The 27,532-nt window shown below is 38.2% G+C and overlaps 1 protein-coding gene across 2 annotated transcripts in view; it reads right to left on the reverse strand.

The window, feature by feature from the left end:
* Nucleotides 1-1,289: 1,289 nt before the first annotated feature.
* RFC1 (replication factor C subunit 1) overlaps nucleotides 1,290-27,532 on the reverse strand; it is a 54,773-nt gene continuing 28,530 nt past the window's right edge. The window contains exons 9-25 of one of the 2 annotated variants that reach the window (XM_019741929.2): nucleotides 26,743-27,026; nucleotides 24,649-24,756; nucleotides 21,526-21,705; nucleotides 20,184-20,288; nucleotides 17,207-17,606; nucleotides 14,819-14,928; nucleotides 13,766-13,880; nucleotides 12,369-12,460; nucleotides 12,016-12,153; nucleotides 11,781-11,876; nucleotides 11,553-11,651; nucleotides 10,125-10,279; nucleotides 9,881-9,998; nucleotides 8,104-8,249; nucleotides 5,288-5,501; nucleotides 3,036-3,227; nucleotides 1,290-2,039 (exon numbers count right to left, since the gene is read on the reverse strand). In XM_019741929.2, coding sequence (XP_019597488.2) covers nucleotides 1,956-2,039; nucleotides 3,036-3,227; nucleotides 5,288-5,501; nucleotides 8,104-8,249; nucleotides 9,881-9,998; nucleotides 10,125-10,279; nucleotides 11,553-11,651; nucleotides 11,781-11,876; nucleotides 12,016-12,153; nucleotides 12,369-12,460; nucleotides 13,766-13,880; nucleotides 14,819-14,928; nucleotides 17,207-17,606; nucleotides 20,184-20,288; nucleotides 21,526-21,705; nucleotides 24,649-24,756; nucleotides 26,743-27,026 — 2,636 coding nt within the window. In that variant the 3' untranslated portion in view covers nucleotides 1,290-1,955. Of the gene's footprint in view, nucleotides 2,040-3,035; nucleotides 3,228-5,287; nucleotides 5,502-8,103; nucleotides 8,250-9,880; nucleotides 9,999-10,124; nucleotides 10,280-11,552; nucleotides 11,652-11,780; nucleotides 11,877-12,015; nucleotides 12,154-12,368; nucleotides 12,461-13,765; nucleotides 13,881-14,818; nucleotides 14,932-17,206; nucleotides 17,607-20,183; nucleotides 20,289-21,525; nucleotides 21,706-24,648; nucleotides 24,757-26,742; nucleotides 27,027-27,532 lie in introns of both variants that reach the window. The other variant, XM_019741927.2, reaches the window with a different exon arrangement.

The raw sequence follows: 27,532 nt of genomic DNA on the forward strand, positions 1-27,532 counted from the left end.
AAAAATCACTACAATCCAGTATGTGAAAGAATGAAACTATACGTTTACAGTTGTTATATAGTCCTGAGTCGTTACACTGCGTACTATGGAACTCCTGTCACAAAATTGAATCATGTGACTTGCCCTGATGATACACATTATTCAGACTCTTCCCCAAGTGGTTGGAGTGTTCCTTCCCCATATCACACATACCACGTGCATCTCATACACAACATACTTTTTCCACATCATTATATGCTTTCTTGCCATCCAAGGCCAATGTCACCAAAGTCTGAGCAGCTAGGAGAAATGAGTAGTATCGCCTAACTGGTCATGAGGTCTTCAAAGAAGACTCAAATAGACCCAAGTTGTTATCATTTTAAAGAGCACATTTACAATCTCTAATTCTAAAAGAGACGTTATTTACCTTATACACACATTATGCCAGTCATGTTGTGTAGAGCATTTAGAATGAAAATCATAATGAACAAGTAAAGGACACTAATCAATTGTTCTGGCTGCAAGGATAGTATAGTCCCTTTCCTGGGGAGTACAGAGCGAGTAGGCAGACGTGACTTGCACATCCAAAAGCAACAGGAATGAAAACGCATCAGAAACTCACGCTCACCCCACTGGTTAGGTGAGGCAGTCTTTCAATTAAGGAAATTTTCACTCAAGCAGAAGTTCAAGTTGGGCTTTCACGAAGAGAGGGGTCTGGCTCAACAGGCAAAAGCTGAGGGCAATGCTTTGTTCCCACAGTGAACATGAAAGACATTTTCACATGACACATATGCTTTAAATGCTTAAAAACTTTGTCTCACCTCTGAAACAAGACTCTCAGTTCCTTAGAGGTAGGGAATAGTATCCTGGTTTTACATTCCTTTTAACACAAACCTTGGAGCGTTTACTGACAAGATGAAAAAACACCTAGACACGTAAAGTCCAGGCTAGTTCCACAGCCTCAGGGCTACTACAAGTGCAGTTACAATCTAATGTCCTAATAGGGTTTGTGGAATCTGTCACAGGACAGAACCGGATCTTCTGGGGACAAAGTAAACAAAAGCCAGTGTTCATTCTGTCCCAAGCCAGAGTGAGGCTAAGAGCCTGACCCAGCCTCGGTCCTACTGGTTTGAGACTCTGGAAGGACAAGAAAGGCTGGGAATCCTTTTCACACCCTGTGGTAATAACGAAGAGGCCTCACCATGAACTTCTACCACGGTAGAGAAGTGGTCGGCACTCACCACTGTAATGAAGTTGGAAATTAAAGTTGACTCTTCAAATGCTACAGTGATGTTTCGTACAACTGGTCAGTAAGTAAAATTAATGTTTTTTATCCAATCATTTGCAAATTAATAAGTAACATACCAACATAATATTTTACTGTACAAGATGAGTCTTAAGAATTTGTACATATATATGTAGAACATTTTTATTCCTAATTTATATTTTGCAAGATATTTGACAATGTACAAAGAATACCCAGTTCTAGGTGGTGACTATTTTGTATATGATTTATTTACAAAATTTCACCACATAATAGTAACTACCTTTAAAAAAAAATCAGTTATTGGTCCTATAAAGGCCATTAGGATAAACTGTTAAGCTTACAAAAGTTGCCTTAATACTACCGTTCTCAGGCATATTGTTGTTAAATAAAATTTGATTCCAAAGCTCACATGTAGTTAGTTTCTAGGTCTGATTATACAGTCATTTTGAAGCACCATCTGATTAGATTGACGGGGGACAGTGGAGGACTCAAGCAGTCCTATCAACCTCTATAAGAGGTGTACATTAGCCTACTGGTTACATCCTTCTAGCTGTACCACCATTCATTTATAATGGGACCACGTGGTCGCCCCATTATGCTAAAATATGGTTCCTTTGGAAAAAACAAAGCATTCTCAAGACCAACTAGACTGGTCAGCAGGGTGAGTAGAAACTTTAGATGTCATGACTGTCAGTACTGAAAAATGATTTCATTTCTTTGAACTTTTTCCTTTTCCTTTTCTGGACTCCTTATCTTTTTCGGATTTTGAAGGCTTTGAAGATTTTGTCTTTTTCTGTTGGGAGGGAAAGATGCACAATATAGTTAAGTTCATCTCCACAACAAATCAAATCTTTACCTACAACTTAATAAAGAGGAAAGGTTGCAAGCACTAGGTCTTGAACTACTGCTACCCCCCAATGAGTTTACTTTCAAGAAGCAACTGGGCTAGTTGTAGCCTTTAAAAGATAACAGTAAAAACTGAAAAAAGGTATTTAAATCTAGAACTAAGATACATTTCTTATCAATGGAATTTCTTGGGTTTTGAACATAAGTATATTTAGGAGAGACAAAATAAGTAAAAGATAATTTACAAATAAAGTAATGTTTCATGAAAATTTTCCTTTTTTTTCAGTTTTAGAGTCTAAACTCGTTCAGTTTGAGAAGGAGAGGGAAGGGGACAACCTCTTATGTCTACACAGGACTAGATACAAAGGGCTACACTGGTGAAGGCCACTATTCCTACCCGTGCATATAATACAAAACAGAAATGAAGTGGGGCAAGAATGATACCCTCACAATAGAGGAGGGTAAAGACTACATTCCTTGCCTCAGCCAATGGCAAACAGTGGGCTGACACCATAGATGATTTTAATCTGTCCTAGCAAAAGACAGGATGTGTTGCTCTGAGATACTTCTACAGGAAATTCAATGGCTATAGCAAAACACAAATAACAGGAAGGAGAAATGGTTTCATTGAAAATGTTTGATTATGCTGTGAAAATGTGTCTATGGGTAAAGCATACACCAATGAGCAAATTAAAAGAATTGCAGAGCATATGATGGCGATATTCTTGCGATTTGGCTCTTCTATTATAAGAAGGTGTTTATAAAAATGAAATCTAAACCTTCTCCATTCTCAACTTTGATGAACAAAAAAAAATATTTTCACAGCTTACTCTACTTGCTAAACAGGCCCTAAATAATTTCTGAAGGCAAGTTATACACAAGAAAAGATAAATTATTTGGAGGGAGTACCACAACTTCTCCTCTCTGTAGCTTAAAATACTACCTTGATCATAGCATCAGTTTCCATAGCGTCTTGATCTTTCTCATCAGATTGAGAGTCATCTTCATTTAACTCTTCGTTATATTCAGAATTCAGTGATGGGCCTGTGCTGTGTCTGGATGTCTTTACTGCCTGAAGTGAATATGGAGTAAGGTGGACTTCCTTATTGTAAGCTCTTGTAAAGGCTGCTTTCACCTAAAGGAAATACAGTTTTTAAAAAAAGTAAGTGCAAAATAATCCTTTTGAACGCTGTAGGACTAAAGGTTTTGAAAGACTCCTGTTTGCAAAATATTTATGCATATACATGTAAATATATATGTATGTATATATATATATTTATTTATATATGAGGTGTGGTCAAACAATACGATGAATGTTTAAATAAAAAAGAGTTTATTACAGTAAAAGATACATTGCCATTAATAACCCTCAAAATACTCTGCCTTTCTTCGAACACACTTATCCCACCATTCTTGCCACTTCCTAAAGCAGTTCTGGAAGTCCTCTTTCTTGAGTGTCTTTAGTTGTGCTGTCGTGGCTGCCTTAATGTCTTGAATCATTTTGACGTTGGGAAGAGCCAGAAGTCGCACGGTGCTAGATCCAGTGAATAAGATGGATGAGGACACACTGTAATGTTTTTGACAGAAATTGCTGTATACCAGAAGCGATGTATGACACGGAGTGTTGTCATGGTGGAGGATGATTTAAGGCACACTTTAAAACACACCTTCTCTCAACCATAGCTCACACCCCCACTGACTGCACTGAAAAAGTTGAAACTTGTCACACACTGTTTACTAAGGTTTGACGCACCATTTCCCATATTGAAGATCCCTGCCTTTCTGTTGGATGGCACTCGGCAGTAGCATTCACCCTATTTTGTGATCCCAATGGAAAGGCTCCGTGTCACACATAACTTCTGGTATATGGCAATTTCTGTCAAAAATATTACTGTGTGTCTTTATCCATCCTATTCACCAGATCTGGCACCGTGCAACTTCTGGCTCTTCCCCAAAGTCAAAATGACCACGAAAGGTAAATGTTCTGAATCAACTCAGGACATCGATGCAGCCACAACAGCGCAACTAAAGATACTCACAAAAGAGGACTTCCAGAACTGCTTCAAAAAGTGGCAACAACAATGGGAGAAGTGAGTTTAAAGTGAGGAGGAGTATTTTGAGGGGGATAAATGGCAATGTGTCTTTTACTGCTGTAATAATGTTTTTAAAATTTAAACATTCACTTTTTATTTTTTATCACACATGTGTGTTGTTTTTTTCCTATGGAAAAGTTCCATATTTTTCATGATTTTCATAATAGAGCACAGGATTCAAAAGGAAGCAGTATTTGGAAACTTCAGGCAGACAAAAAGGTAACTTTAGAGGTCATGATTTTTACCTATTCAGTGTTCTCCTCAGTTCTACAAAGTGATAAGCAAGGTTACTCAGTGATTCGATAAATCAAGAAAGGTTCACAATAAGATACAAGTGAAAGTTGGCTTTTACTTACCACAAAATCCATAAATTACCTTTACAATAATAATAATTAGTTACTTCAATATACTAAGAAATTTGAAAAGCCTTAGCATCAAGCTTCTAATAATTGCAGAATTAATCCATGAATTCTAACTATGGATGTCTCTTGTGAGAATTTACCCATAACTATTGAGTCAGGTCAAAATTCTAGAGAAGGCAAGCCACAGAGAATGTGTCTTGTAAAATGGCACCAAATAAACAGGCACAGAGTGAGGTATTAGATATTACATATTCATGTTATGTCACATTAGTTTTTTCATGCTCATTATATAAAGACAGTAGGGGGACACATTATTACATAATATATTGTCTAACTGGAATAAATACTGAATCTACATATTAGGTATACTAAGTATAAAAATCCTAAGTATAAAAAATCCTCAGCCAGGAAACTTTCTTTTCCTAATGCAGCACTTTGCTTTTACTTCCCCAGGCTCATCTGCTCACCCTTACTTATAAGTAATACATTTATATTCGGTCCTCATATTTCATGTCTCACTTTTCAACTCAGCATAAAGGAAAGGTAAACATACACATTGTAAAGTCAAATCTAGAAGTCTTTCCTTAATATTGTACTCAAATAGTATATTTGGAAAGCATAAGCTATAAGGAAAAAGCACTGAAGGAAAAAAAAAAGGCATGTACAACACCTCTGAAGTACTCCTAGTACAAACCTGGTAATTACAAAATGATAGCGAACCAGTGGGTTACACAATTTACCTTGGGATCCAGCTTGGAGAAGGGACTAGGTTTGCCTCCCCAGCTGCTAATTTCCATGATATTCTCAAAGTCTTCTTTCATCAAATAATATGCGTCCATAAGAGCAACAACATCCTGTACTCCTTCTACCCCTTGTGAGGTCAAGGGCTGTACAAGTGCATCCCTTATATGTGACAGATAATCCATATTTATAGTCCTTTTGCTGGAGTAAGTCCTTAAACCAAAACAAAAGAAACACACCTGTTATCAATGGCAAACTGCCAACTCAAGTCAGCGTACATAACACTGAGTTAATCAGATGGAGTACAATCCCCTTTTCACAGCACTCGATGGAATGCCTAGTATTTAACAGTAGGTGAAAGGAAAGCCTAGTGCTACCCCGCCAGGGTAATGGATACACACCAATGTGCTCAAAGGGAATTTGCTATTTACCCGGATCAGAGAATGAAAACACAAATGTAGGTTCTGCTTCCATCATACTCCTAAGGCCCTGGCAACAACAGTGTTTCTATGTGCTTATACTTATAGCCAAGATTACTCATTCCGAGTTTCAAATAGTCAAAGCATCAGCAAATGGCAGTGAGATTTCCTACTTTGAGGGCCATGGCAAATTCCTACGTGATGGTCTGTAACACCTTTTGGTCTCTGACCACAACAGAATTACATGTGAATGCTCTCCTCACATTTCCTAATATTGTCACTCTGGAAGTTTCAGTTCTAGAGCAGGGTTTTCCCCAAATCAAAACTGTAGAGACTGTTCCTGGAGAATCACACTGGCCAGGGAAAGACCTAGAAACAGTCTGATCTGCTGAGATCTAGAATGCTATCATGAAATGTCTGGTTTTCTTTATCCTTAAATGCTGTCACTTAAAGACAAAACAGTATTTCCAGTGCCACCCATCACCTTAAATCTTTCCAACCCAGTTGCCTCCATCTTCAAATCAGGCAATTATACATACGTGTGCTTCAAACAAGAGACCTCAAAAGCTGTTGGTTTCAGAACCCACTTTAAAATTAGAAAAAGAAATGAAAAGTCCCTTTAAAAATAACCTATGGGTTCTGCTCCTTCAGATAACTGAACGTATGAATCACAAAAACAACTAGATTTCCTGATCAGAAATCTAGAAACTTGCCCCACAGTTGTTTTGTTACCTAGGCAGAATTAAAAAATCTTTCCTATTTTAAATTCACCCTTTTCCTCTAGATCTGTCTCCCACAATTAAGCAAGCATACTAGTACTTAAAGACAAGATGAGCCCGTAAGCCTCAGTGCCCAAGACAATCATGAAACCTTTTCCAAAATTATTGTTTTAATTTCTTACATAACTGTTACCTTCTAGTAGAATCACGGATCTTTAAATCTGTGAGAAGTCTAAAGGTATTATCTAATTTACATAAATCAAGCATTCTTAACCTCAGAAATCTGTAATTCCCCTAAAATTATATTTTCTGCATTAGTACATTTTTGGGTGGAATATAGATCAAAGCTTTCAGATTCTCAAAGGCATCTATGACCAAAATAAGGTCAAGAACTACTAAAATCACATTCCACTTTAAAAGATAAAGAGAAACAGGAGCCTATAAAAATTCAGTGACTTAATCAGGTTTTAAAAGTAGGAAGATCTTAATTTATTTTAAAACTTATGAAACTCACTCTAGATGTCCGTGGTGATGCTAGTGTCCTGTCCATGATTCATTAAGAAACATTTACTGAGCAATTTTATTTGCTAGATGAGTAAGCCTCAGTCCCTGCCACCCGAAATGTTCAGTCCAATGGGAGAAGGGGACATACAACATGGAAGCCCAGTGGGAGCATCAAAGACAGACAGCCTCAGGGCAAAGTGATGCACAACCTTTAAAAAGCAGTGGGCAGGGAGCAGGAAGGGAGCCGAGAGACAGGCCCCCAAGTTGACCAGTGAGAAGAGCAGGGGGGAAAAGCAGCCTTTTCCAGCTCCCAGAGGCCGTCTGCGTCCCATGAGCATCCCATGCTCATGGTGACTTTTTATTTTCAAAGCTGGCAGTGTAGCATCTTCAAATTTCTCTCTGACTAACAATGCTGCCTCATGTTTTTTACATAAAACCCCTTGTAACTACATTGGGCCCACCTGGATAATCAGGATAATTTTCCCATCTCAAGTTGGGAACAGAAGGAAGAACTCAGTTCTGCTTTGACCAAAAATTAAGGGTGAATCAAATATTAACATTCCCTCCAGGGACAAGAAGGGGAAATAAGATTGTTCAAATAGTTCTTCATGGGTAAAAATAAATTCCTAAAGTTCACTCAATATAAGTGTGCATGCACATTCTCTGAGTTTCTAAGCTTAACAAAATTGTACCAAATAACAATTTTTGAACTTCCTTAAACCTCTCCAAGGACACTGATTTTTCAATCATCTGAGTGTCCAGCTCCTGTTATAGCTAAACTCTAGCCCCATCCCAAACTAGGTCAGTTCACTACTAGAACAGGTAAAAACTAGTTCATTTATTTAAATAGTTTCCTTTTCTGATGAAATTATTCTGAAGTTGAGATGTTATATGTGCCTACTAATAACAGACATAGTCATAATAATAATAATAATAATAATAATAATAAATAATAGCACTACCTCAGATTTATGTTTTTAAAACTTACCTTACAAGTATTGTAATGATTATGGATAATAAAACTCAGGCTATAAGAACCTACTCAGGATCATTTATCTAGTGAACAATAAAATAAAAACTGAAATGTAGATCTTCTGACTCATGCTATCCTTACTGGATAAAAGCTAAATACACTACACTGAAAAGTCCCAGAAATGGAGGCATACCACTTACCTGAGACTCATATGCAATGCTAGGTCCTGAACAATACGGTCATGTTTGCCTGTGGATGAGTGCTTACCCAACCAGCTTGGGAAGGTGGGAAACTGGGTCATGTTACCCCTCATTAACTCTCCAGGAAGAACACTGGCATAAATGGCCTGAAAAAAAATCAATTGCAGTCCACAATTTAAATTCAGTACAAAGTTGCTTCCTTAGCAGCTACTGGCTTCCAAGCAGTCTCTGGAAAATGAAGCACACTGTCCCACGTACCTAATTCCAGGGCAGTCAAGCCCTTTCACTCTGTCTCAGATCTGTGAGTATGGGAAACTTGTCCCAAGAGACAAATTATTACGGTAAACGCCTTGGTCCAAAACATGTATGGCCCTCAGATCATCTTGCCACCTCAGCCTCTTCATCCAACTGATCTCAACATACCAGTTACCTTGTGGATGCCAAGGTCAAAGAAAAGACTGTTTAAGAGGAATCTGATGGTCTTTATAAGCTATTGATAGCATAGGGGGATCAGAGCATGGAAAGTCTAATTGCAGAATCAAGTAAACTGACACTTGAGAAAAGTAAAAAAAAAAGGTATCCTTGGATATCTTCTATATCCAGGGTTTTCACTTTTTTTGAAGGCTGGAATTACATATAAATTTTATATCGTGTTTTATTCTAATATTCTCTCATAGCATTTTTTTCATATTAGATAATTTTTATAAATAATTTTAAAGGTAGCATAATGTTCCAGTCAAGAGGATTTACCATCATCATTCTCCTGTTGCTGGACATGGAGATTCTGTCTAATTTTTTGCCATTGGAACTAATGTTTTAGGGAATATTTTTGTACATTAAGCCTTTTCTGTTTAAAATGATTTAAGATAAAGTCTCAAAGGTACAATTATTAGGTTAAAAAAATGAACACTTTTAAAACATGAGAAAGAATTCTTTATATCCAGAATGAGCCTTTGTCTTTTGTTTTCAAACAATATGTGCGTAGAATTAAGAGTGGGCCTAACACTATATAAATATGCAAAACTCAAATAAGAACAAATAATACTCTTAATTATGAACGTTTGCAAAACTATTTTGAGTCAAGTACCGAACATAAAGCTACCTCTTTACCAAGGAAAAAGAAAATTGGAATTCATGTATCAGAAAGTAGCTGTTGACCTGTCCTGGCTACATTTTCTCAAGAAGCTACTTACCGTGTTTCCCCGAAAATAAGACCTAGCCAGACAATCAGCTCTAATGCATCTTTTGGAGCAAAAATTAATATAAGACCCGGTATTATATTAATATAATATAATATAACATAACATAATATGAAATATAATACCTGGTCTTATATTATAGTAAAATAAGACCGGGTGTTATATTAATTTTTGCTCCAAAAAACGCATTAGAGCTGCTTGTCCGGCTAGGTCTTATTTTTGGGGAAACACGGTAGTAACCACCTGGGAGAGCCAGGAATGACAAAGAAAGAAGTGAATTCTTAAGGTATAATAGACCAAGTGAGACTTTTGACTCACATCCCAGTTATGAGATCAAAATCTAACGTTCCTATTTCCATATGTCCATTTACATAAAAACATTTTGAACCATCGAAAAATAAGGCTAGATTAAGAAACAGACAACAGTGACCACAGAGTGTTTTCTTCTTTAACAGACTGTGTTTTTTACCATAAGAGTCATAATAGTTTTTGGATACTTCAAATCATTACAGGAGCTAAACGCTATTTCATTCTCTTCACTAAAGCAGCATGCACTTTAAGGAGAGCCCTGTGCTCACCTGTGTGGGCAGAAGACTCCAGTTTTGCCTACTCCGGATCTGACGGTCCACTAGGTCACCATCACATATGCTATCTGCCGCTCTGCTTAAAAGCATCAAGTGCTTTTTCATGTCCCCTCTGCAGGATAAAAATCAGTCTGCATGATACCTCTGTCCATACTGCATGCCCCTGCCCCCCAATTATCTGGCCTTCACAGTGCTGGGAGGGTACTAATTCTACCCCTCAAGAGCTCTAAACACTCACCCTGCAGCTACAGGCTTCACATGTAAGTAGTTCTCCTGGACAAAGAGGGGTGCTATTGAATAATCATGAAAAAAGAGATCTGATTTGTCCACAAGTGACATGTGAGCCGTCTCCTCTCCGGCTACAAACACTTTCCGGGCAACATCAAATGGGCCCTAAAAAGAAAGAGGGACACACCTAGTAGAAGGCCCAATATCCAAACACTGATAACACCCAATGCTGGCAAAGATGTGGACCAACAGGAACCCTCAGTCACTGCCGGTGGGAATATAAAACGGTACAGTCACTTTGGAAGACAGCTGGGCAGTTTCTTATAAAACTGAACATACTCTTACTGCACTAACCAGTAGTTGTGCTCCTTGATATTGACCCCAATGAATTTGAAACTTTTATCACACAAAAATCCTGCACATGGATGTTTATAACAGTTCTGTCTGTAACTGCCAACACTTCAGCAGGTGAATGGGTAAGTAAACTATGATATATCTAGACAATGCAATATTATTCAGCACTAAAAAGAAATGAACTATCAGCCATGAAAAGACATGGGGGAACCTTAAATACGTATTACTAAGTAAAAGAAGCCAGTGTGAAAAGGCTACGTACTGTTATCATTCCAACTATATAACATTCCGAAAAGGTAAAGCTACAGAGACAGTAAAAAGATTAGTAGTGGCCAGGAGTTAGGGGAAGGGAGGGATGGATAGGCAGAGCACAGAGGATTTTTAGGGCGGTGAAACTATTCTGTATGCTACAATGGTAGTAGATACATGTCATTATACATATGTCAAAACCCACAAAATGTACAACACTAAGAGTGGGCCTTAATGTAAACTATGGACTTTGGGCAATACTGATTGATGGGTTAATATAGGTTCATCAAGTGTAACAAACATCCCACTCTGGTGAGGATGTTGACAGAGGAGGAGGTTGTATGTGTGTGGGGACGGGGAATATGGGAATCTCTGTACCTTCTGCTCAGTTTTGCTGTGAACTTAAAATTGCTCTTAAAAAGTTTATTAATTTAAAAAAAGGAGGGATAAAAAATCAGCTTGATCATTGCTCTAACTGTAATAAATTCTGACTAGTGACTAGGTGAAACAGAACAGAGATAAACTGATAAGACCTCTAGCGTCAGAGAGGTTATTAAAGTATAAACCATTTAAAACATGCGGAACAGTTCCAAAACCATGAATAAAGTCCATACATAAGGACTCTGGAAAAGCCCTTTTATATGTAGTGAAGCATGTATAATTTAAAACTTCTCAAAATTTACAATGTACATTGATAGTCCTTGGTGAAAAATTCATTTGAATTAGAAACACTTTTAGCAGCTGTCTATATCTATTATAACAAACATCCATAGATTCTACATGTGTCAGGGAACTACAGAACAAGAATTAACTAAGAAATGGAAATTTATTTTACCAGTTTGATATCCTTTTTGGCTCTATGAGAATCAGCCTTGGCCTGGTCATAGGTTAGTGCCTTACTTCGGGCACACCACATACTCAAATTGTGTAAAACCTAAAAGAATCACAAATAAGACACTGTCAAGACAGGAAAATACTGCCACTCCTCATCCCCAAAAGGTCAAAGGCATTAATTCAAAAGAATCATCAATTGTCACATTATATATATATATATATAATTTACCTGTCTGATATCTTGATTGGCTCCCAAAATTATTTCATTCATAGCTGGAGGGGGAATCTTTAAACCCTCTTTAAATGCAACAGACAGCATAGCACCCTAAAATTGACAAAGGAGAACCTTCAATGAATTTGTTTTAACTTACCAGTTATTCTAAAAATATTTATCAGGTACTTTTAAAAATGACCCTTACATAAATAGGATAGTGTGGTGCAGAAAAAAATTCCAATCATCATACCTTAATCTGTTCAACCCGAGGTCTTTGAAAGCGAAGATCAAAACAATAATGAACCAAAGAGCGAATCTTGGGGTGATTTCTATCATTGCACATACAAATAATGGGAATTTTTGTATGTTTTATCAGGCCAATTAATTCCTGAAAGGCAAATTTGCAACACAAAAATTGAAAAAAAAAAAAAAAAGAACAACAACAAAAAAATCTCACACAATGTATGCATTTTAGGTTTTAAAAACCTCAGCAACATGCCTTAATTGCCATAAATATGCCAGCATGATAATTAGTTCTTTACATTTAAAAACAAAACAATTAAAAACCAACAGTAAAACTGCAAAATACAATGCTTTCATTACCTGAATTCCTCCCCTGTCCTCACTGCCTGCCATGCCATCTACTTCATCCATGATGAGGGCATGCTTCGTGCTTACTGAATGGGCTTCTTCACCTGACCCATGTTGAGAAGCAATGAGATGGGACACAAACAAAATAACAGTTATTCACACACTGCTGCTTTATAAAAAATTATGTAACATGCTTTAAACTGATAATATAGGACCATGGAACAAAATTCAAAAGGTGTAAAAGTATGCAGTGAGAAAAAACTCTCCCTTCTGCCCTGGCCACGTAGGGTACCCAGTGTCCTTCTCCAGAGGCAAACAGCAGAAACAGACCCTTCTGTATCTTTTCAGAGATAGTATATACATTAAAAACGTGTGCATAAAAATACACACCTTGGTTTGGTCATTTAATATATTTTTGTGATCTGTTCCTTATCTATAGATATAGAACACCTCATTTTTAAGGTGTTTCATGTTCCATTTTACACATGTATCATCATTTACTTAATCTCTATTAACATGTGAAGATGCTTTCAATCTTTTGCTATTATAAATCACACTAAATGAATCTCCACACGTATGTCATTTTGCATATATACAACTTTAACAATTAACCCAGGAACTGGAATTTCTGAGTGAAAGGATAAGTGTAATTTAACTTTGAGAAATACTGCCAGATTGCTTCCAGAGTTGTACCAATTTACACTCTCCCCAGCCAGGTGTAACAGTGGTGTTTCCCGAGCAACTTCCTTTTAACAACGATTTTCTACTGTAGAAATTACCAAGAATTCAGGTGACTATGCAATATAACATAGGTTCTAAAGGAACACTGTTTAGTCGTAATTTGTACATCTTATTGTCCCCACAAACTCTGGCCATACCAGACCACTAGATGCAACCTGAAATACAGTGGTCCTTTCACATTGTGACTTTTCTCCTTCCCTACTACTCTTGCCTGAAACAATCTCTTCCACCTACAAACCACTCTCCTCCTCATTCTTCAAGGCCCTTCAAACAAATGTCGCCTTTTACTGGTAGCTTTCCTCACTGCCCCAGATAGAATCACTTCTTCATATACAGGCCTTTACCACCTCACTATGCACACTGTATTTCAGTTATTTTCTTTCCCTCTTCACAGGATTCGCCTGTGAACTTGCGAAAATCGTATGCAAAATACATAAATATGCCCATGTATGCATTTTTTAATCACATTCTCAGAAACCTCTAAGACCTTAAAAGAAAGGTAATTATTGTCCTATAAGAGTGACATCAGAGGCTTTTCTTTTTCTCTCATTAGTCCCAGGATTTAGCAGAGTGCCTGGCATGTAGTAGTGTTAATACTGGTTACTGAACATTGAAATGAACCTGTTTTTCTCACATAACCAAAGAAAACAGTTCAAAAAGCTACATACTTGAACAAAAGCCTTTGATGCTGGTATTATTGAGTGACTCGGCAATCATCTCCTTCAAACTGTTCTTACTCCGCGTATCACTTGCATTCAATTCCACGTAGCTGTATCCCAATTCCTAATCGAAATATTGTAAACCATTACTATCAAATTATTAACTGCCTCCCCCCCCAAAAAAAAAAACACACAAGAGAGTTAAGGAAGAAAAAGGGTAGAAAAATCATATTAAGGAACCATGAGTAAAAAGATCAAAGTGTGATAGTAACAGACAATGAGATTAACTATAATATGCCTCACAATAACTAAGAGACTTTGAAACTATCATAGACATACATACCACATACACATAAACATACACAAGGTTGGTTTTAAAACTCAGCTAATAAATCACTAATGTGGAACAAGCAAATTTCCTAAGTTTGGTTCTTAAAATCCTAAGCAGAATTAAACAGTTCCCAAGATTTCAGCATCAGATACAGAATTCTTGACTTTTCAAGATAAATAATAAAGTTAAATGATTCTTTGTCAAACTATCCCAATATACAACCTTCCTCTCAAATCGTGAAAAACTCAGTTATTCTATTTCCCCAATCGATCATTGTATCATAAGGCATTATAAAATGCCTTAATTGAATTCCCCCCCAAAGTAATGACAATAATAAAGGAAGAAAAGTGTCATGGATGGTAACAGTACATATATTCAGTACACAGAATTCTCACAAGTATATATAAGATATATGCCTAAAATAGGACTATTAATAAGACTGTATTATCCATAAAATAATGCTCCCAAGGGCTTAGTACATTGCCTAGTACACAGGCAAACATTATACAATTATGATTATAAATATTAAAAAAAGAATGAAAATGACAAATACCCCCCAAACCAAAGCAAATTCTAAAGGTTTGATTTCAGAACAGAATATACGCAACAGGTTAAAATATACATGCAGCGTGCGCGCGCACACACACACACACACACACACACACACACAATCTCTTACACAAGCCTGCTTCTTTGTTAGCTTTCCAACTGTGCTATAGCAGAACACCCACCTGACAAACCAGAGAGGCTGTGGTTGTTTTGCCAACACCTGGCGGGCCTGAGAGCAATGCTGCTTTAAAACTAGAGCCATCATCTTTGCCGGCAAATTTACCCAACTTTGCTGCTAGGAAGAAAGAAGTTCCAGAGTGTTAGCCTGTATTACCTAACAGAAATTCAGGAATAACTGTGCATAAACTTAGCATTGAGAGCAGCCCTCCAGTTTAATTCTAAATTTGCGGAACATTTTCTACAAAGCACAAATAATAGTTTCCAGAGCACTTAGTAACATTCTCCCTGTATCATCTCCACCCCCCCCCCAAAAAAAAACAACCCTAAAACTTGATTAACTTTAAAATGGATTTGAAACAATTTTATGACTTCCTCTCTTACAAAAGCACAGGTCATGAGCAGACTATCTGGGCTCCAATCCTAACTCCAGCACTCATCAGCTGGCAGAGCTTCAGAAGTGATTTAATCCCTGTGGCCTGTTGCCTCCTTTGTAAAATGAGGGTAACAATAAATAATGTGCCTGGGAGGGGTGTTGTGAGGATGAGTGAGCTGAGCACAGGGTCTGCCTTGCCTCAAGAAATGTTAACAATGGGCCTGCCCGGTGCCTCAAGCGGATGGAGCTCCGTGCTTTACCTAACGCCAAAGGCTGCCGGTTCGATTCCCACATGGGCCAGTGGGCTCTCAACCACAAGGCTGCCAGTTCGACTCTTGCAAGGGATGGTGGGCTCTGCCCCCTGCAACTAAGATTGAACACAGCATGTTGGGCTGAGCTGCCGCTGAGCTCCTGGATGGCTCAGTTGGTTGGAGCACTTCCTTTCAACCACAAAGTTGCCGGTCTGACTCCCGCAAGGGATGGTGGGCTGCACCCCCTGCAACTAACAATAGCAACTGGACCTGGAGCTGACCCATGCCCTCCACAACTACGATTGAAAGGACAACAACTTGACTTGGAAAAAATCCTGGAAGTACACACACATTGTTCCCCAATAAAGTCCTGTTCCCTTTCTCCAATGAAAGTTTAAAAAAAAAAACAAAGGTTAACAAGCAGTCAGTCACATGACCGCAAAATGAAAAACTGAATGAAAGATGTATCTGCAACCATCTTGCACAGCTCAGTTCTAGAGCATTCTTTCTCCCCCGATCACATGGGTGCCTGGCACACACGGTGCTCAACACCTACACAGTTACTGAGAGAGAGACTTAAATCGACAGGTACAGGAAAAGGACCACAGTTCACCTGAAGCCTCCAAGTCCTCTTCAGGCACACAAAGCACTTAGCCCCCTTCTACGGCAGATTTGATGTGGTTTTGGAAAAAGAGTGTCAACTTAAATTTAACCCTCTATCATTACAATTACATTATCTATTATCAATAAAATAAACTGGCATCATTAGCCAGTGTCTAGTGACCACTTAGACATTAGGAACCCAGCTATCGCTTTGGGAATTCACCGTGATGCTCACTCAATTTTGCCCTCTTATTCTTACACAATATCCCCCAGGACAGCGGTTGAAGCTCAAGAAAACACTAGCAACATCTGTGATCCGAAACCTCAGCTCCAATAATATTTTGGACATTAAACATGTATCGTGGGTGTTCATACTGTATGACAAATACATGGCGAACAAGCGCAGAAACTAGAGCAGCTCAGGACGAGCAGGCCTACCAAAAGCAAACACGCTACCGGGTTTCTCTGTAAGCATGCCTCAGCTTTTGTTGGCACCTTTCCCCCAGGCTCCCACTCACCTAGTGTCTTCAGGCCTTGGCATGTGTACTCTCTCCCATTCAACACACCCCGTGCCTTCACCTACCGTGTTTCCCCGAAAATAAGACCTAGCCGGGCCATCAGCTCTAATGCAGCTTTTGGAGCAAAAATTAGTATAAGACATGGTATTATATTACTTTCTATATTATATTATATAAGACCCAGTCTTATTTTAATATAAAGACTGGGTCTTTATTAATTTTTGTTCCAAAGACGCATTAGAGCTGATGGTCCGGCTAGATCTTATTTTCGGGGAAACACGGTAGCTAACTCCTACTTGGTTTCCAAGTCTTAGCTTAGACATCCCCTTCTCCAGCGATGGGAGCACACATCCTACCCGATCACACACCTCCACCCCCTTAACACCTTGTATTTACCCCTACAACAGTACTGAGCACTTCACATTTTAATGGCTGGTTCATGTATGCTCCCCCATTGACTGTGAGCTCCCTGAAGGGGACTGTGCTTTGCTTGTAGCAGCACCCCTGGGGTCTTGTACAGCACCTGGGCTCAGAGCCCGCTCTCCATAAATGCTTGCTGAGAGATGAATGAATGAACTATTAGACCTCCTTACATATGTGCATGGTGACAGACACACACAAAAAGGAATGAAGCTGTAAAATCACCGTGTTTCTTCTCTTCAGATGGACTCTTGTGCCAGTTCTGGAGCCAGCGTAGGAGTTTGTTGGCACAGCTCTGTTCACCTTGCTGTCCAATTATGGTCTTCAGTGAGGTTGGCTTGTATTTATCCACCCAGAGCAAATTTTCCACTTTGTTTGCACTGCTGTCATCAGCCAAATTCCTAGCCCGGCTGTCACCATTTGTCTCTGTGGCCACCTGCTCCTTGAACGCCAGGCTTCTCTGACACACATTTTTTTCCTTTTTTACTGCATTTATAGAGCTGTCTGTTTTGGGAGTCAGTCTGCTCTTTTTAGATTCTGATTCTTTCTTAATTGGACTAGTTTTTCTTTTTTCTTGGTTATTTTTTGGAGGTGTTCTGTGCAATTTGGACTTTTCTTTATTCATCTTAAAAATTGAAAAAGTGAGGAAAAAAAAGCTGGTGAGATAAAGAATTTCTATCCTGCTAAATGTACTCTAGAGAGCAATCTGAGATATCCAAGTGAGCTACCCAACCTGGGTTTGCCTTTTCACAATGGACCCTGTAGTTTGTGGAAACTAACAACTTCCAAACTTTATAAGAATTAGCAACAAACACTGAAAAGCACCCAAATGCATTTTTTAAAAGCGAGAACATTTTTTTTAAAACAAGTAATCTATCAGTTTGAAAAAACAGGGTAAAGGATTAAGAGATTTTTGTTTCAGTTTTCTAACAGTTAAAAGTTAATGTCTCCAAATAACTGTATGGTGTCAGATGGGTACTAGACTTACCGGGGGTATCACTTTGTAAGTTATATAAATGTCTAACCACTGTGCTGCATACCTGAAACTGATATAATACTGTATGTCAAATGTAATTTAAAAATGAAAAAATTCTTTTAAAAAGTTAATGACTCCACAAAAACTTGTACCAATGCTCACAGCAACATTATATTTTACATATTATCATTGCTATTTTATATTATACCTGAAAAACAGTAACAACCTAAATGTCCACCAACAGATGAACGGAGAAACAAAATGCAGTATATCCACACCAAGAAATATTAATCACCAGTAAAAAGGGGTAGAGTAAGTGGTGCATGCTTCAATGTAGGTGAACCTTGAAAACATTATGCTAAGTGAAAGAAGACAGACACAACGGGCTACATATAGCATGATTCCTTTAAATGAAATGTCCAGAATAGGCAAATCCACAGACATAAGTAGGGTTTCTGGGCAGGAATTACTGACTGCCCGTTCTTGGGAATTTTTCCCACTTTCCCGTACCTGAATCCCGAGATACAAACTGTTTTCTGTTCTCCACGATGAACTGTTTCCATAAAGTGACGGCCAATACTACCAACCAGTTCAAGGAGCCGATTTTCCTGATTTCCCGATCAACTTTTCTCGGGATTCGGGAACGGGAAAGCAAAAAAAAAAAAATTCCCAAGAACGGGTGGGAACTCCCACCCAAAAACCCTAGACATAAGGTGCAGTAGTGGTTGTCGGGGGTGGGTATGACAACTGACTGCTAATGGGCACAGGGTTTCTTCAGGGGGTGATAAAAATGTTCTGGAATTAGACAGTGGTGATGGTTGCACAATCTTGTGAATATACTAAAACCACTCTTTATATACTTTAAAAGGGTGAATTTTGCAGTGTGTAAATAATAGCTAAATAATAAATTTTGTGGTATGTGAATAATAAGAAAGAAATTGGTGCCTCTTTATCAGTGAGTGGATGCTAAAATGAGAGGGTGAATGTTTGAGGAGAAACAAGATATTAGCATTATCTTAAAGTATCTCCCCAAGACATTTATCACTTACCAAGGGGAAGTAGTCACTTGACTAGTGGAGAAACCTGGCAGACATCGACTTAACCAAGTAATCAAGGTTAGTATCTCCAGTAAGAGATTACCAACATCACGTACATCTGATACATGGGGACACAATATCATTTCTGTGGTATTCTTACCAAATTGCGTACCCTCAAGCTAATCATAAGAAAACATCAAAGAAAGCCAAACTGAGAGCCATTCTACAAAACAGACTAGGATTCATCAAAAGTGTCAGTCATAAAAAGACAAGGAACTGTCATAGATGGCAGGAGACTAAGACACAACAACTAAATGTAGTGTGGGATCCTAGAACAGGAAAGGGACAATGGGGGGGAATGTGAAGCTTGAATAACAGGCGTAGCTTAGTTAGCGGTATGGTTTCAATGTTCATTTCCTGGCTTTGATAACTGTACTATGGTTAACAGAAGTTGTTAATATTAAGGAACACTGGGTGAAGGGCCAATCCAAATCATTCCCCAAGACTTTTCTAACTGGAATCAATGGGCAGACCACCTCACCACTAGGGTAACAGAGCAGGGGACATTAAACTTGGCTACTCGCACCTCTGTCCTGCACTTGGAAAAGATCTGTATATAGTGAGAATGAATGAAGCTAACACTAGAAGACAGACAGACAGAAACGGAAAGGGTCCTGACTGCACTGTAGTCTCTAGAGCCCATCATTCCTACACCAGACTCAGCCTGCCCATAGTTTAATTATGTGAACCAACATTTTTCCCTTTCTGCTAAAGCTAATATGGGCTGGGTTTTTGTCACAACTGAAAAAGTCCTAATACAGTTCTAATTAAAGATGAATTTATCATGCTGATACCTATAATGTATCTTTTCAACAACTCTTAAGCAATAACCTATGTACAAAGTCACTGCAAGAATATGGAAAATACGAAAAGTTGAATAAGTGGATACGGTAAGAGCAACACACTGTCCTCTGTTTCCTCATATTCCTTTGAGAAAAGTACGGAAATATTGCAAAGACATCTTGAAGCAGAGTCCTCCTACTCAAAAGGAAATAAGGTGTAGGTTCGTATGCAATAGAAGGGGAAGTTAATCTTTTAGCCAAAGGCCTGTAGCCAACCCAAGAAATAGCTATGAAAGAGGGAAGCTGCTATACACCAACTTACATAATCAAATTCATTTTATACAAACCTCAAGTTCAACTGCTATTTCATATTTGGACTTCTTGCCTGGCATAGTTCGAATCAGATCCAACAGGCCATCTTCATCAATAATTTTTGTCCCCAAGGTTGCTGCCTATTAAAAATGTAAATCATTAAAATCATATTCTAACCATTACTTTCTGTAAGAAATATAATATAATATAATATATATATATATATATATATATATATATATATTTATTAATATAAAATATTCCAGTATTATTTAACTTACAAATGTAGTTTTTCACCTATGCCTCTGAATAGGTGAAAAACCACATTCATAAGTTAAATAATACTGGAATATTTTTTAAAACCATATTCATGAAAAAGTGCCATTAAAAAGAAAGAAAATGACAGGCACATCCCCGGGGAATGGTAAGGTGGCAGCTGAGGTGTCCCATTACTGCTTTTCTGGATCACTTTACCTTTCCCTCTCCCTTACAAAGAACAGTCACTAGGGCTAAAGTCCAGTTCTTCACTCCCGCTCCAGGACATTTCCTCCATCTTCTTACCAGTGTGTCAATCTCCATGTGATGAACTGTGGTCAGTCTAAGGTCATCAGAAAAGTCCTCATTCTCCCAACCTTGTTTATGGAACTAAATGGCCACGTGACAGCTCTGGCTCAATGAGACTCAAGTGGAATTCTACAAGCGGGGTTTTTGGGAAAACTCTTGTGAGGTCAGTCACAGCCAGTGTGACATCTTAGCACTGTTCCCCTTTTCCTGCCTTGAATGCCTACAGCTGAGTCACTTGCAATACAGGGCAACATGCACACAGACTAAAGCTAACACGTGGGGCCGACAGAGGTAGAGAACAGAACCAGCCTGGCTACATTACTGAACTGCTGAACCATCCCCAGCAACTAACTCCCTGCCTCTGGAATGCTTGACAGTAAGGAAATAAGCAGCTATTTGTTTGAACCAAGGTGAGCAGAGTATTCTGTTACTTGGAGTTAAACATACTACTACTGACAGACGTAAGAGTTCCAATAAAAATCTTAAGACGGAGTCTACAGTGGCAAATACAGGAATACTCAAGACTAGAAGGAAACTGCGTTTGCTTCTAGCTTCAAAAAAAGATTTAAATTAGACTACTACCCAAGAAACTCAAGTAAACAGGAACTGTGCCTTCAATTGAAAAACCAAAATCCTGGGATCGAAGCCAGCAGCACTTCTGTGGAGAAGAAATAATGTAGGGAAGAAATTACTTTCCCGTTTTTTAATTCTCTTAACTTTGTGCAAAGGGCATGACTACTATAAATGGCCACATCAAGAGGCTGCCAAAAGCAGCAGGCTACTTCACTGCACTGAGAACAGAGCAGCACACACCTTATCACTCTTGGACTGTCCACCATCACGACCCATGACAAGGTAGTTTGTTTTCTTGCTGACATTTCCGGTTACTTTTCCTCCATAACGTTCAATTAGAGACTTGGCTTCATCTCTTTCAATGGACTCCAGCACTCCTGTGATTACAAATGTAAGGCCTTCCAAGCAGTTTTCAGCTCCCTGAAAACCACAATGTTCAAACAGAGAGGAAATTACATGGTAGCTTTCCAAAGACATATTTGGCATCAAAGCTGCAGGAAGTTGATTTTTCTCATTTGACATCATAAATAATCTCAGCATGAAAAATTTGCTGGAAATTTACAGCAAATAAGCAGAACCTGAAATTGAATCCTGAGAAATTCTTATGTAGGCTAACATTTAATAAACTTATAAAACCAGCAATGAAAAAATATACATTCAAATACAGTTAGCAAAGCTTATTAAAATTATCCATTCATACTATTTTCATTATTTGTTTAAATATTTAAACTACTAGTTAACTTGGATAAACAACTAGACAGAACCCATTAACAGAAACTCTAGCTATTATTAAGAAAGGAAAGCTTCAATTCTGAAAAGCAAAACAAGTATGAGCTCCTGCCCTTCTCTCTGGCTACTTGCTCTATGATAGTAAGCCTAACAACCTGTGCATAACATAAAGGCAAGATCACATTAGCTCTTGTTTGGAAAGATAACTTGATAATACAAAAGACACTGGCCAAAGAGAGCTGGATGGTGGAGACATTTAATCCTAGTTGGAATTGTGTGTAATTGTAGACTCTTATTTTTGCAATGGTTCAATAAAATACAACCAAGCAAAATGAAAATTATGTAAACCACTCCAAGTTACTTATTACTCTTTGAATAGAGTTGAGATCAACACAGACTTAAAACGGGCTTGAAGAGAAGCTAAACAACATTCAAAGACTGGTGCGATACAAGTTCAATCCTTCACCCTCCAGGTGAAGAATCTATCTTGGGGGGGTGGGGGGAAGCTACGAATCTGGTCAGAGAGAAAAGGTTTGACTAACACTATCTCAAAGGTCTCTTTAAGCCTTCCGATTCTAGGATTGAAATGATCTTATCAACACTACAAGTACTTAAACTCAAATTCAAAATAACCTTATAAAACTCTACATGCAAGCCCCTATCCCACACCCCAGAATCATCTATCATCTCCTGACCTATCACCCATTGTGGCTCTGAGTATTTTTTTACTTATCCAATCTCAACACTTCTAACCTCCCTGCCAACTTCTTCCACTCTAGACCTCACTGCAGGACCAGCACACTACACAATATCGTCCTCTTCTCCTGCACTGCCCCCAAAGCCTTAGCTTCACCGACACGTGACCATCTCCTAAGGACACCACTCTGCCTGAAGTCCTCTCAAGCAGAGGCTTTCACACACTTTGGACAAGTGTTTCTCTAGCCTCCTATACAACCCAATAACCCTGTAAGGCTCATCCCCTCCCACTCTTTATTAGGGGAACTACTAATATCCATATGTGGTCTGAATCCCCTCCGCTCTACCTCTCCCTTTCCAGTAGACCTACCCCATCAGCAAAAACCATGCTTTAAGTATCTACCTTAAAAATACTCATTATTTTTCCCCTAAAGCCCACTTTCTATTTGTAGCCAGACATCCTCTCTTTCCTCTCCCTTTCATAACCAAACTTATCAAAACTATTATGTACGTATGCTACCTTCATTTTATCTCCTCCCATTCACTCTTCAAGCCACCTCCACCATCCTATTAAAACTGCTCTTGCTGAGGTGACTAAGGACCTTCATGTTACTAACTGCAGGGGACAACTGTAAGTCTCCTCTAACTCAATTATTTAAAAAATACTCTCCTGCTCTTTGCTTCTGTGACAGAACCTATCAGACTTCTCTCCTACACCTCTGGCTTCTTCCTCGTCTCCTTTGGGTTTTACCCTTCTTTAATTCAGGAAGAAGCCAGGCCTAAGCTGTCCTCTCCTCTCATTCTGTACTATTATAATTTGCCAGACGATATCAATCCCTTCAGCCATTATCTACATGCCAGTAAGGCCCAAGTTTTACGTCCCATTTTGAGTTCTCTCCCATGCTCCAGTCCTGCACATCTCATCTACTCAACATCTCCACATGGAGAGCTCACACGCATGTAAAGCACAGTACGGCAAACACAAAATCATCTTCTCCACAAACCAGCTCTGCCTCCAGTGGCATTAGTATCCACTCAGCTGCTCGCGCTGATATCCAGGAAATCATCCCTGACATTCTTTCCCACGTCCCCCTTCCAATGATCACCAAGGCCCACAGATTTCACCTTTTCCACTGAAACTTGTAATTTTTCAGCACTTTCACTGCTACTACCCTAGACAAGTCTATATTACTTCTCATCACCTCTCCTAATTGATCTCCCTACATCTATTGCTACCATTGTACTCTATATACTCAGCAGCCAGTGTTCCTTTATAAAAGCAAATCTGGTGATGCCATCCCCCCCACTTATGACTCCTCTTAGGCAAAAGTCCTAACCATGTGGCCCTGTTTATCTCTTGGGTTACTCCCACCCCTTGGTGACTACCGTGCAACGACTGTCTCGCTTTAGTTCCTCAAGTATACATACCATGCAAGAGCTTTTACCCCTTTGGGCATCACACATTCTGGTCGCTCATCCCAGATCACCATGCCATCACAAGTCCTTCGCAGCTGGTAAATCCCTTTCATTCTTCAAGTCTCCATTTCTATGTGATTTATTCTACACGCCTCACCCAGAGCCAGGTTCCTCTGTTATACTCTCTACGAGAATCCTAAGATTTTTCTCTTATGGCACATGTATCACAATTATAATTAAATAATTACTTAAGGTCTCTTTCCTGAGTTACACTGCAAGTACCACGAAGGTAAAGAGCATTAGCCTTGTAACTGCTGTGTGCCTTGACGTCCAGCCCTACTGGGGCTACCTGTTACTTAAAGGAACATTTTTCTAAGTATCAAGCAGTGATTCACAGTATGAATAAACATCTCTAATTTGTAAAGATAGTGACTGAAGCTTTTCTGTTCATTTTAATTCCTCTCTGCTGCTGTAAACAGAGGGAATATATATGTGGGCCCACAGAAGTGCTCACGCTTTTACCTTTGGTATTTCTTTGGAGCCCAGAGCTTTGGGACCTTCTCGATTTAAGTAACTTCGATAAGCTTGATAATTAGCGCGTCTCTTTTCAGAATCTTCAGGACTTATAGACTTTGGGGACAGGAAAACGAAATTGAACAAAGTTATGCAAAATTCATTGTAAAATTAAAAATATTTATCAATAAATAAACATTAAGTCACTTCTGTATTTGGTCCTGAAATTCACATTTTTAGTACAAAGGCACTCCCCAATTTACAAATGTCTGGCTTATAAACAGCCCTGCATCAGTCCGTGGCAAACCTTTCTACTCTCTCTAAATGCACATACCTCAGGGCAGATTAGATGCACACGCCAAAAAAAGGAAATCAAGGGAGTGTATTTTATTTCAAAGATTCATATGCATTTTAAATTCTATTTCACAATGTATCCTTGTGTATTTTAAATGAAAAATACATTTTCCCCCAAGTAAACGTGATCACACAAGAAGCTATCCTATGTTTATCCTACGGCTTTGCACACCCCTAAAACAAACTAAATGGCCCTATATCCCTGGGATTATGAACATTATGGTCTGAGAATTAATGGCTTCATATAAACAGCCGACTCAAACAAGCGGCAAGCTTTACTCCGAAACGCAGCACATTCTATAGGCTACTAGCCTCCCTTCTAGGTTTAATCTCTCCTATTTCTCTCAGGAGATCTTCCCATGGTATGTCTCAGAAAATCTGGGGAAAATTTTTCAAACTATAAATCCCTGGACTCACTCCAAGTTTCTGATTCAGAGACATGGAGTACGGTCAGGGCATGTGTATTTGGGGGAAAAACATCCTAGATAAATTCTGATTCAAGAACCACTACAATATGATCTCTACTGTTTTTCCCACTTCCTAACTTTGAAGCTCACCCATTTATAGTCAAAATTATTTGACCAAAATAGATTGAAATTATTAGACTGATGTCCTCAAAACTGCTCAACTAAAAGTTCTCTGAGTCATTTCTATTCCAACTTTGAAAAATACAGTGAAGAGTAGCAATATCACTTAAAGATTTCTTCTCTTGTAATAGATAAGCCTTTATAAACTGAACATGTTTAGGGTACACGATGAAAAACATTCATTGACCAGGTAAGTATTTAGTGAAGAAAAATCTGAGTCCAAAATGTTCTTTGTTCCCTTAAGCATATTTATGAACAATGACCACAAACAAAAGAAAAGCATCTTGAAATCATCACCATATCACTGGTCTGCACTAAAAAAGAATGGTAATGAGCAGTTAAAGTAGACAATATGCAGCTTTTAATTCTAAGTGCCTAGGAGGCTTACAGGAATTTTGGTTTCTCATTATGACTCTAAGGTGGTTCCAAATTGGAGACTCTAAGAAACCATTCACTTCTCAAATATACATGAAAACACAGAAAACTTTTAATAACCATTCTGCAATATTTTAGTGTTTTTTTCCTTTGAAAATAATTTCAACATTGTTATACAAGAGCAAAAAGGAACACATTTAGGACAAATACAAATAATAATTATTTTAATAATAATAGCAAAAACTTATATAGCACTTATTACATACCAGGCATCATTCTAACTGTTTTCTATTATTATATTTACTGTACAAAGGAGGGGAGCAAAGCAGAGAGAGGGGAGGTAACCAGACCAGATCAGTGGCAAGGCTATGATCTGACATGCTCCACAGACCATGTCAGAGACACCATATACTGTTCTTTTTGGCCTCAAAAGACCTAAGTTCACAGCTGGCTCTGCCACTTATCAGCTGGATAATCTTGTAAAAGTTACTTAGACTCTTTCAGCCCATTTCCTCATCTTCAAAAGTTGAATAATAAAAGTATCTCACAGTGTTGTTGTGAAGGTTACATGAGATGCTATTTATTTTAGCACAATATCTGATACACAGTAGCACTCAATTATACTGGTTAATTTAGTTTTATTAATAACCTATGTTCTCCAACAACATCTTAAAGACTGCATCTTAAAAGTACTATAATGACTTACAAAGTTAGAAATAAACTTGAAAACAATCAAACCCAGATCAACACATAGCCCCAACGTGATACAGTTCTGGGAAATCTCTACCTCTTTTTTAGCTGGAGAGCTTTTGGCTTTCTTAGGAGTTCTTGTCTCTTTCAATTCAATGGCATTTTCTTTTCTTTTTGAGGCCACAGGCTCTGTTTCTTTAGAAAAACTCTCTTGTTTTTTTTTCAAACGTGCCACCGTGGAACTAGCTTTAGGAGAAGAAGTTTCTCCTACTTTGTGAGCTGATGACTTGGAATGGTGCTGAGATTCTTTAGAACTTTCACATTTAGTTTGCTTCTTGGGACTATAGTTCTTTCTTTCATCCAGAAATTGTTCTGTTTTTACTAGGGAGAAAGAAAAGATTATGGTTGTTGTTTTTAGAAAATGATACTCAATATCAAGATTGTTTTTTCATTTTTCAACTAAGTGATCTCAGTAGTGCACAATGTCCTATGGTGATTTAATAATATTTATATTAAGATTTTAATTCTTTACACAGTACATTTTTAAAAATTAAACATCTGCATATTACTTCTTGGAAAGCCAGATCAAATTAAGGCACTGTGTTTTTAAATAAAAATTACTCATTAATTGGAATAATATGGTAACCTTCATCCAAGAACATGGACTTTATTCCAGATAATCGCCAATGACCTGAAATTTGCACAGAGAAAACTGACTAGAATATGTCACACAAAATTCTTTTTGTAATATAGACTGAAAACCCCAAATCTTGAGCTTTCAAGACTAAAAGGTACTACAGGAACAGACTTACTTCTAGGGTTAAGACCATCTATACTAGCAGATGGTTAGGTATCAGGACCACTAAAAAACAAAACCTATAGACAAT

The sequence above is a fragment of the Rhinolophus sinicus genome, linkage group LG02, assembly GCF_036562045.2.
Source record: "Rhinolophus sinicus isolate RSC01 linkage group LG02, ASM3656204v1, whole genome shotgun sequence".
Classification (NCBI taxonomy): Eukaryota; Metazoa; Chordata; class Mammalia; order Chiroptera; family Rhinolophidae; genus Rhinolophus; species Rhinolophus sinicus.